Genomic DNA, 10,642 nt, shown 5'->3' with positions numbered 1-10,642 from the left:
TATTTATTTATTATTTAATGTTATTATGTTATTTTTTTAATTTAATTTATTTTTTAAAGAGTAATAGTTTATAATTTATTTTAAATATTAATAATTGATAATTAAATTTTTATATTTATTTGATTTAATATTAATATTTTTATTTTATAATTTAATATTAATATTTTATTAGAAGTTGAAATCAATGGAGAGGAGGAGGAGAGAGAAAAAATAATATTTTATACAAATAAAGTTATAATTTTTTAAACTTATAAGGGGTATTTTGATCTTTTTTATTTTGTGAGTTTATTCCTCAACCATGAAATACCTAATACCATGAAAAAGGATTTTGGAGAGTAACCATTCCGTAAAAATGATATTCCTTGAACTATTTCACAACCAAATAAAAGAACAAAAATTCCTTGGGAATAAAGGGAGAATGGCCAACCAAACATGCTCAACGTTCAATCATTCGTTTCTCAATCAATTGAGAACAAATTGTTGATTTATCATATCATACTTTTCATTAGACCAAAAAGTTGGAGGATATTTTTCATGTTGCAATGTGACACTTATCTTAATTATTAGCACAAAAGTCTGCTCAAGGTATCCTAATTACTAAAAATACCCTTTCTTTAATTTTCAAAAAAAAAGATTATACCCTTGCTTTAGTGGCAAAATTTTATGTTATCTGTCTGTCCGGTCATGTTCTTTGTCTCTCTCACGATGGTGGCAGTCTTTGTCTTCACTTTTAGTTTTGGATCTTTGTAGTGTTCTTTGTTTTCAATGTAATTAAACGACAAGCTACTTCAAATTAATATAATTTTAATTACCTTAAATTAACAGGTGGAAAAGAAATGCATGAGAAAGCAACACTCCATATGTGATTCCTGATTTCTTCTCTTAACGAATTGATTAGTTTGCCACTTTTTCTAATTTGCTTTTATTTATTTTGCCTCATTTTTTGAAAATTTTGATGTAATTCTTAAGTAATAATGTAATATAATTACATGTATATATATATATATATATATATATATATCCAAAAGACAAATGCGCCTGGGATTATGATTAAGAAATGAATTATATAATTGTTAAACTTATCCATACAAAACAACCTCAAAAAATTGTCAATCAAATTACTTTCCTTGACCAATATATTATCTTAGTAATCATAGTTTATTCTAACATTGTCTAATATTTATAATCCAAAATTTAATTATTCGTACAAGAATCCATGTCTCTGCTCACAAACAGACCCTCTAAAGATCTTTGTCTTTTGACTTCATTGAGAGCTGCTTTAAACAAATTTTGGGTGCATGGTTGGTTTTTCTTTCTTTTATCAATACAAAATTTCCTCTTAATTAATAATTATTTCTAGCTTGTGGTTCAAAAAATATATTTCTACAAGACAAAAGAAGAAGGGACAGGATCTTACCAGCCACACAAACTCAATTACACATGCTCGACCAGTTGTGCAATAATTTTGCCTAGCTAAGCTTCCAGCGCAAATCATTTTGTCTCTTCTTACCTTCCTTTCTTTCTTTATCTTTGTTCATAATTTTTGTACGAGCTCCATATATATTTTAATGCAAGTTGCTAAGAGCTATAGCCTCAATCACATTAAAACTACTCAAAAACATATGTATACAAACTTTATAATATAAATATTATAGTATTAGTATAAGAACAAGGTTTTTTTTTTATACAAACGATCCTCTTCATTTTAATTATCAACAAGAAAATTGCGACCGAATGTAAACTATTGATGATGTTAAAACATCAACACCAAGGTAGATATTTTGTCTCTGCATTTTTATTGCTTTTCTTTTTTTAATTTTCTCCTCTTCCGGAGCATGTGGTAAGGGAAAATTGCATAGCAAATTGTGCTAGCGTTATAGCTTGTTTCAGCTGCATACGGAAGTAACCTTATCTGTTATAGATGCATAGGCCACTTTTTTTCTTTAACAAATTAAGTTCACTTGGAGAAAAAGGGACTGATCAAGGACTGAGGCTCTCATAAGTTATAATGATACAAAATGAAAGTAGTACCAAAAATATGTCTTGGAAATGATGGTCATTTTTCTTTTTTTGGCTAGATTTTTGTGTGTATAATGGAAGTGAACAGGAGGGAGATGAAGACAGCAGAGCGTGGAAAGAAAAATGGGGAGTTTGGAAATGGATTGGCCATGCAATGTTTTTCCATTTTCTTGGCGGTATACACCAGGCAGGAGGATGCTCGCTGAGAGTGATGAGTTGTCCCACAAAGGTTGTCAGAAAAGTCATACATAGAGTGCTTTTGGGACACGATCAGAACCCATGCAAATGTCCCACAATTTCTATCACAGAAAATTGTAGGAAAGCAAATATAAGTATACTGCCATTAATTAATATTAATAGACCTGATGTCCTTCTCAATCATTTATTTAATGCGAAAACTTACCACTATCAAGGAGCTGTCAACCAGACTGCCACCAACCTGCTATCCCTTTAGACCCCTAAGGCCTGTAGGGTTGCAGCATTGACAGTCGGAAAACTACTCATGGAATTAGTTACATTACCATCTTTAATTGCAAAAACTATTGGCTATGTGATCTGTGTGTGCAAGTCTTGTGCTTAGATGGTTTTGGGTTTAGAATAATTTTAGGGGTTAATATTTGATGAGTTGATACTGTGTAGTTTCTATAGATAATCAAATTATTAAATTTTAACATTTTTATTATTTAAAAAAAATAAAAAATTGATAAATTTTAAAAGCGACATCATGTTTTAATATTAATTTTTTATTTTTTTATAAATAATATATCTCATTAATAATGTATCAGAATATAATGGTTTGATAATATATAGAAACTATACATTAACAGTGTATTAAATATTTTTTTAATATTATTTGATTTGACTTGATCAAAATAATAATTTTTTTTGTTACTTGCACACGGGTGGAAGTATATGTGCAATCTGAGCGCTGAAAAGCCTGGTTATGGTAATCTGGGCCAGCATGTGCTTGCGGTGGTGCAGAGCATAGCGAAGCATATAAAAGCTGGGTATCTGGATGAGGTTGGCCCATTCCAATAGTGGCTGAGTGCCTGCGTCTCGGGAGGTTCCTGTAACTCGGTGGATAGATTTTTGGGCTAAAGGCGAAAACTATTATTTTTGGTAATATTTCATTTTTTCAATAGTTAATATGAAAAAAGTTAACATAAAAGAGTTATCTTCACATTAACATTACATAAAAACAACTTATGGAATAATAGGAATATAGGATTGGGAGTATTACCTTAATCCAGCGGTCCAGCCAATGGACGAAAAAAACCAAACAAGGCAAAACTGCGGAAAGTTGGTGCGTTTAGTCAGTAAACGATCTGATATGGGCTTAAAAGCCCAGCCCGAATCCATTTTCATGTGCCCACTCCACCTAAAACCCTAGTTCTGCATACTATATAAAGCTGCCAACTGCCTTGTCATTTCCCGTTGCTTCCATCACCGCAGCAGATCCATTGCGTCCCTGGTACTCTCTCCCACTTCTTCTCGCATCTCTTTTTATGTACAGTGTTCTTTTTTCTCTTTTGGGTTATTGACATTGTTGTTTTTTGTTTAATCAGTTTACAGGTAACAAAAGAGAGAATGAAGGTAATTGCTGCATATTTGTTGGCTGTATTGGGAGGCAACACCTGCCCTTCAGCTGATGATCTGAAGGACATTCTTGGCTGTGGTAGGCTTTTCCCCCTCTTATCCTTTCCTTTTCTCTTTCATTTCATATCAAATTTTGGTCTTTATTTCCTTTATTTGTATTAATATATGCACTTGGTAAAATGAAATTTTTGGTAAATCATGATTGTATGCATTAGTTTGCTGTGATCTAAGAGTTTATATTTGATGCGCTGTCAACTTGTTATCTCATAAAAAGGTTTTTTAAACCTTTGTTAATAAATGTCAATTTGGATGTGGTGGTACATTTGATTTTTCATAAAAATATAAGTTTTAAGTAATTGGTTTGAGCTGTAAGGAAAATACGGTTGATGTGGTGTGAGTTGGTTGTTTATATTTTGGAGGAAGAAATGTTGACTCTTTTTTTTTTTGTAAATAATTGTTGTATCCAGTTGGGGCCGAAGTTGAAGATGATAGGATTCAGCTTCTTTTATCTGAGGTCAAGGGCAAAGATATAACAGAGCTTATTGCAGCTGGGAGGGAAAAGCTTGCCTCTGTTCCTTCTGGTGGTGGTGTTGCTGTTTCAGCTGCTGCACCTGGAGCTGGTGCCGCTGCCGCACCTGCTGCAGCTGAGACTAAGAAGGAAGAGAAAGTTGAGGAGAAAGAGGAATCTGATGATGTAATAGCACCAAACTTTTATTTTCTGCATTTGTGTTATTGTCTTAAGTTTTGTTGCGATCTTAGTATTGTGCGTTTAATTCTATCAGAGATATGTTTCATCTAATTCTACTTCTGTTTTGTTCAAATTGTTGCAGGATATGGGCTTCAGTCTCTTCGACTAAAGTTTTGAGTGGTTTCTCCAGAAATTTTCTTTTCAATTTAAGGCCGGCTTAGATTTTAAAATTTTGTTATCTCGTGTTATGTAGTTTTTTTTTCCATAGATTTGGTGGACAAGGCATCTGATTTGCTGAAACCCTAATGTTGCAATGGAATTTCAGAATTCATTACGGTTAATCTTCTTAAATTTCATTTCATGTCAAATGATGATGAAGATCAAACAAAAGAAGATGAATTTTTGTTTAATGTTTTGCAATCTTTGCAAGAATTACCAGTTGCAGCTCTGTATTTGTAAATCATATTTGCATTCAGCTACAGCTCTGTGTTTGTGAATCATATTTGCATTCAGAGTCTCCAGAAGTTAGTAAAATTGTGGTTGGAGCATGATTGCAAAATATGGCAATGGCAGATAAATTCCAAAATTTGAAGGGAGTGAGTAGTTGATGTCTCCCATTTCTTGGATGTTGATTGGAAAATGTCAAGTTATTGATCTGAGGATGCCCGACTCGAAATACTAGTACGGGTATTATTGGTTGGCGGAAATTTCAATGGTCAAGGCAGGCAAATTTGCTTTCAATATAAGTACATTTATGGGGTGTGTTCATGTATATGTATCATTGTGTTAAATTACGAGACATGAGCGCTCTTTTACTGAACCCTATGACTGTGTCCCTATGGCTTCTGCTAATATTCGATTCACTGCTCAACTAGGGTTGTTCACTAGCTGTTGTAGGGAAAACTCGAGGAAAAATCCAATTCAGAGGCATAGGGATCAAATTTCCATGGTTGAACACTAATCCATAAGTTCAATGGTACCCAAGCGTAAAACAGGCTCCTGGGGGTAAATTACCCGGAATGGCTTGCTTAGTTTTGATTGTTGGTTGCCGCACTTCCCCAACAAGCAAGATGCTTTTTATGAAGCATTTGGTATTTATTTTCTTACTGCACAATCGACAGTATCACCAACGAAAAACCTTACATTAAACATAGTATTATTATTATTATTATTATTATTCATCATTCAAAAGAAACACAAGAAGAGATAACTACGATATAGAACAAAGCAAATCCCACAAATTTAGGTACTCAACCCAAAGCGCACTAAGAACACAACCCCACGAAAAGCATATCCAAGTCTAAATCTATATAGTCCTCTTGGAACAACCTCTTTGGTTTTTGTTCTCTTTCGTGGGGGGAAGGCATGGCAACTGACAGTCCTCAAATCTTACAGGCAAAGGAAAGACCTTCATTTGTCAGGGCTTCCAAATCCCCAACTGTAGGCTGGAGCTTAGCAACTTTTGCAATAGCCTGGTTTTCTTCAGCAGAGCCACCCTCTAGGAAAGCTCCAATGACCTTCCCCTCTTTGATCCAGTAAGATCCGAACTTGGCCTTTGGTGATTGTGGGTCGTTGTCTCCAAAAAGTACCGTATCCCCAACATTGTCACCATAGAACTGCCATGCTAGATCAAAGGAACGAGAATAGAAAAATGGTAGGTAGTCATATTCATCAACTGATTTCCCCTCCTCACTTGCCTTGATGGCCTGCAAAAATGTCAGAATAATTTAACAGTGTTATTCGGAGAAGAGTCAAAACTATATCTTTTTTAAAGGTTGCAAGGTAGATTCTTCTATCGGAAAGTAACATTTAGCCAATATCTTTGTAACAAGAGCAGGTCATAAATATAAATATGGATGAACTAAGCAAGGTAACCCACCTTTACTGCCTGTTCAGCTGATTTCCGGGCATGGTCAACATGTTCAACCCTTCTCATGTCGTTGTATAACTTCATAGGAAAAGTGGCTACATCACCCACGGCATATACATTGGGAACACTTGTTTTGAAACAAGCATCAGTCTGCAATCAGAACAAATTATGTAATACAATCTCATACAGATCTTAATAAGAATTTCCACATCAAGAATGCTATTCAGAATAAGATCCCGTCCACATTTAGGTACTAAAATGAGCATGGTACAAAACCATTCTCATTACTGCAGATTTATGCACTATCAACAGAATACTTAAGGTGATCAATTCAATCTTAAAGTGCAATAGGAACTTCAAGCTGACATTTATAGATGAAAAGGCATTTGAGATAATGTCACTGGTCAAACCAACCTTTATTCCACCCTTCTCCTCTTCAACCTGCCCTTTAAATAATGTTGTAAGAGGCCTTCCACCAACACCCACAACAACAATGTCAGCTTCCAGCACTCTGCCATCCTTAAGTTTAACTTCCTTCACCTGAACAGCAGGCAAAAGTATCACCATTAAATTGATTTCAGTCCCACAAAAAATGATTAAAAGGTCAAGCCCTTTGAAAGATGACTGCTTACCTCTCCATTTGAGTCAGAGGTGAATCCAACTGCAACTGTTCCTTTTATAATTTTGATCCCTTTATTAGCATAATAACCCTCATAGAAAGCAGCAATGCCAGAGGTGAAGAGCCGGGGCACTACAAGAACAATCTTCTTGTTAGTAAAACATGAACCACCAGAAATTGAATAGTTTATTTGTTTTGTTCCCAAATGCCATATTCCAACAGTATATTGAAAGGTCAAAAGTAGGTCTCTACTTACTGCACCATGGTTCAGGGTACACCATGTTGACATCAAAATTATTAATTTTCATTGCTGCACCAAGCTCAAGACCAATATAACCTCCTCCAACAATAACAGCCTTCCCATTCTTTTTTGCTTTGATAGCTTCTATCAACTCATCAGCATCATCAATTTCTCTTAAGTAGAAGATGTTTTTAGCGTCAGCTCCTTGCACTCCAAAATCTGTCAATCTTATAACCTGCAAGAATAATGTGTTAAACTATGCATTCCAGGCAAGACAAAGGGATGTTTTATGTTGAGATCCCTCAAAACTGTAACTTACCGTGGAACCAGTTGCAATGATCAAAATTTGATACTTGAAGGTTTCTCCAGCTGCGCTTACTAAAGTGTTGGCAGGAAGATCTGCTTTCACTATTTCTGTGCTAAGGATCAATTCAATCCCTGCAAGCATCATAACACAAAAAGTATATAAATGAGGCGATTTCCAAATTCTAAGCCACAGATGTTCAATAAACAATCACTATGAGCTTAAATTCCCTTTAGCAGATCCATTATCTATTATTTCCACAATTCTCGAATTTTACATTACACAAATTCAGGAAGATATATGTTGCTAACCTTTTTCCTTGTACCACTCAGGAAGCAATCTCTCTCCACCACTTCCAACACAGACATGGAAACCAGGAAGTCTTGCAGCTCCTGCAAAGAACAAATCACCAAATTGATCGAGGAAACAAACCAACCAGAAGGCCAACAGAATGACGTGGCACAATTACTATTGAAATTATAGGAGTTTAGAGTTTATTTAAATGTTGCCAATAGAAATATAAAAAGCATATTAGGCTTACCCTCAGGGAAGAGATATCCCTTACTCAGAGCAGGGCGTTCATATGGAGCCACCTACATGTATAAGAAAGCAAAAATCAGGTAACCTGCAATATAAATTTATCCCTTCATGGGATCAAAAAATGACAACAGTAACAGTTACAATGAGTCCTGTGATGTAAATGCTACTATTGCTGCTCTCTATTACATTCGAATTCAACAAAGAAAACATTAGATTATAAGAGGTGCATCCGGAGGGAGGAGTCCCCACCAAAACAGCAGAATAGGAAATTTGCAAAACTAACCAGTGTGCTGAGTAATGAAATTATGTGATAGAATCTTTGGCTTTTTCTAAGCTCAATTGACAATTACAATAAAAGAATTGTACTTGATGAGAATAGAATAATGTATCTAGTGATCTAAAATGTATATGTAAGCAAAATGGATGCATGCTGGTTGATGGAATGACAAATCTTTTTCACATTCACTGATAAAAACAGAGGTTCTATTAAATATAGTAAAAAGTATACCGCTTCCTTGGAAATAATAGCCAGCTCACCAGGCTGCACCCCCTGCTTGGCAAACTCCCTTGCTGCGTATCCCTGTAGAGTCAGAAGAAGAACCTTTCAGCAGAAGAAAGTAAAGATTAAACAAATCAATCAAAAGTAAACACAACATAAGAGAGTGACTAAAACATTAAAATGAAAGAAGCTCCGCTTTTCCACATTATTGCGTTTTAAGTAATGCAAAATAAAACCCAACCATCATTCACAACTCACACCACTCTACACAATTAAAACAGCAAATGATACATTACATTAGGTTACAAATCGCAAACATGCTTGGTTACCTAAATGTAAATCCAGTTTCCAAAATTGCTGTAAAGAACAGATAAATAAAGTTCAGTTACATATAATTTTCACATGAAACTTTGACAACCACAAAATTTTCAGGAACTCAATTCAACAACTATAAAAGGCTTAACTAAGCTAGTCATTTCTCTTTATCAGAGTGACTAAATGGATAACAACAATTCTAGGGCTTCAATTTGGCATTTAATTCTTTTTCAATTTTTTCTCCTCAACATTTTGGCAGTAAAGATATATTTTTTTATTTACTAATTCTTTTTCATTTTTATTTCCCAGCAACATTAGATCCGTACGCCTTACAGAATTAACCAATAAATTACACATTGAGTACAACAATTACAATATACAAAATCAAAGGCATCGATAAACATCGTAAACTCAAATAAAATTCATGAAAAAATAATGATGATAAAAGTTGGAATCGCTGAGCGAGAACTGATGGAGCGAACTTACAGCAGCAACACCGCCGCCTAGGATCACGTACTTGAAACACTTCTCCGCCATCGACGATCAAAGCTTAGCTTTTTTGCGCTGACACTTTTCGTTCACCCTTTTTGGTAATTGACCGATTTTTTTAAAGTAGGATTGAGAATGGGAAATTGGTCCGACAAATTTATAGGGAGGCCGCGCTCCTCATAGGTCACCTCTAGATGTACCTACTTTGCCACGTGGCATCAATACTGCCGTCCGTTACTGCTGACTGTGCATCTTCCACGATTTCGGGTCCCGTAGGAAATTTTTTTCCTATTTTTTGATTATTTTCAATTTTAGACAATATTATTATTAACAAATTTTGAAGTTATCAGCTAGAGTAGCTATTCGCTGTCCATCATCCGACCATTTATTTGTTTTAATTATTTCCTTTTTTTAGCAATTTTTTCTTTTTTCTTTACCAATCAGAAGGCTCCTTTTCCTATTTTGCTTGCTGAAGTATGTTCAGAATCTCATTTTACTAAATAATGAATTTTCTTCAGTCTTCCTTTGAACGTAGACTTTTTCATATTTATGTCAATAAATATTTAAATTTCATCCTTTTTTTTTTCCTTATATAAAAGTTTTTCAGGGGTTTAAAGATTTTTCCCGCAAAAGGATAGGCCTTAGTTTTTTGGAAGGATGATAGACGTTGACGTCATTGATGATGTGGTAAGGTATCTATATCTGATGTTTAGTTCACACACGTCAATGTTCCGGTGCGACCGGTACCACGATTTATCATGTCATCAGTCAAAAGAATCAGCGTTTAAAAATCAAAAGAAAAAGCCAAAAGGCAACGCGGTTTGACTATATTGCTCCGCAACCACCACCCGAGTCAACAACCGACGCATGATTCTGAAGTGGCGACCTTCGAGGGAATTGGACTTGGTCATGTGTTTAGGCCCAAATCAAAAATAAATATATTTTCATCTTTTAGGGTCTAAGCTTTAACCTAATTCAGAACAGCAAGCTCAGATGGTATATTTTTCATTTAAATTTAATAATAAAACAATACGACGCTTGCATAATATATTCATATAATAATATTGATTCACTACAAATTGCCAACAAATTTGATTTTTATTTAAATAATTCTAAATGAATGACAAAATGAAATATTCAAAACAAAAGACCAAGTTTGTGAGATTAACATAATTAGCCGCCTATTTGGTCCTAATAATTTTTGTATTACTATAGATATCAAGCTTTCATGTTTAATTTTATGAAGAGAAAAATGTTGTATTTGAGTTATGTATTTTACAAAGAGATTATTAAAGTTTAGGAGAGATTTAAGCTAATAATATGGTAATTGTAATATACTAATATCGTAATAAAAATAAAAAATAACTCTAATACTATATTACAAAAAGAGAAATTTTATATTCTGAATTGTGAATCCTACAAGGAGATTAATGATATATATATATATATATATATATATAAT

General features: G+C 34.1%; 2 protein-coding genes across 2 annotated transcripts; one reads left to right on the top strand and one right to left on the bottom strand.

The window, feature by feature from the left end:
- LOC18598192 (60S acidic ribosomal protein P2-4) lies at positions 3,382-4,751 on the top strand. Its single transcript, XM_007027610.2, has 4 exons — positions 3,382-3,490; positions 3,585-3,694; positions 4,083-4,309; positions 4,446-4,751. Exons 2-4 carry the CDS (start codon positions 3,607-3,609, stop codon positions 4,470-4,472), a joined length of 342 nt encoding a protein of 113 aa, XP_007027672.1. The 5' UTR covers positions 3,382-3,490; positions 3,585-3,606; the 3' UTR covers positions 4,473-4,751.
- Positions 5,446-9,329, bottom strand: LOC18598191 (monodehydroascorbate reductase). The gene is made up of 10 exons (XM_007027609.2): positions 9,178-9,329; positions 8,386-8,457; positions 7,879-7,930; positions 7,649-7,729; positions 7,353-7,471; positions 7,049-7,268; positions 6,806-6,924; positions 6,588-6,713; positions 6,183-6,323; positions 5,446-6,009 (listed from the first exon to the last, which is right to left on the bottom strand). Exons 1-10 carry the CDS (start codon positions 9,226-9,228, stop codon positions 5,686-5,688), a joined length of 1,305 nt encoding a protein of 434 aa, XP_007027671.1. The 5' UTR covers positions 9,229-9,329; the 3' UTR covers positions 5,446-5,685.

Source organism: Theobroma cacao, chromosome 5 (assembly GCF_000208745.1).
Source record: "Theobroma cacao cultivar B97-61/B2 chromosome 5, Criollo_cocoa_genome_V2, whole genome shotgun sequence".
NCBI lineage: Eukaryota > Viridiplantae > Streptophyta > Magnoliopsida > Malvales > Malvaceae > Theobroma > Theobroma cacao.
Note: the sequence above shows the minus strand (reverse complement) of the source record. Positions and strands in the feature narration are given on the sequence as shown.

Excerpts from the sequence above, each read along its gene's own strand:
- LOC18598192 (XM_007027610.2), top strand. The coding sequence starts at position 3,607 with ATGAAGGTAATTGCTGCATATTTGTTGGCTGTATTGGGAGGCAACACC. Across the intron at positions 3,695-4,082 it reads GAAGGACATTCTTGGCTGTG|TTGGGGCCGAAGTTGAAGAT; the intron begins GTAGGCTTTTCC and ends TGTTGTATCCAG. Across the intron at positions 4,310-4,445 it reads AGAAAGAGGAATCTGATGAT|GATATGGGCTTCAGTCTCTT; the intron begins GTAATAGCACCA and ends AAATTGTTGCAG.
- LOC18598191 (XM_007027609.2), bottom strand. The coding sequence starts at position 9,228 with ATGGCGGAGAAGTGTTTCAAGTACGTGATCCTAGGCGGCGGTGTTGCT. Across the intron at positions 7,472-7,648 it reads TGAGTGGTACAAGGAAAAAG|GGATTGAATTGATCCTTAGC; the intron begins GTTAGCAACATA and ends TGATGCTTGCAG. Across the intron at positions 6,925-7,048 it reads GTACCCTGAACCATGGTGCA|TGCCCCGGCTCTTCACCTCT; the intron begins GTAAGTAGAGAC and ends TTGTTCTTGTAG.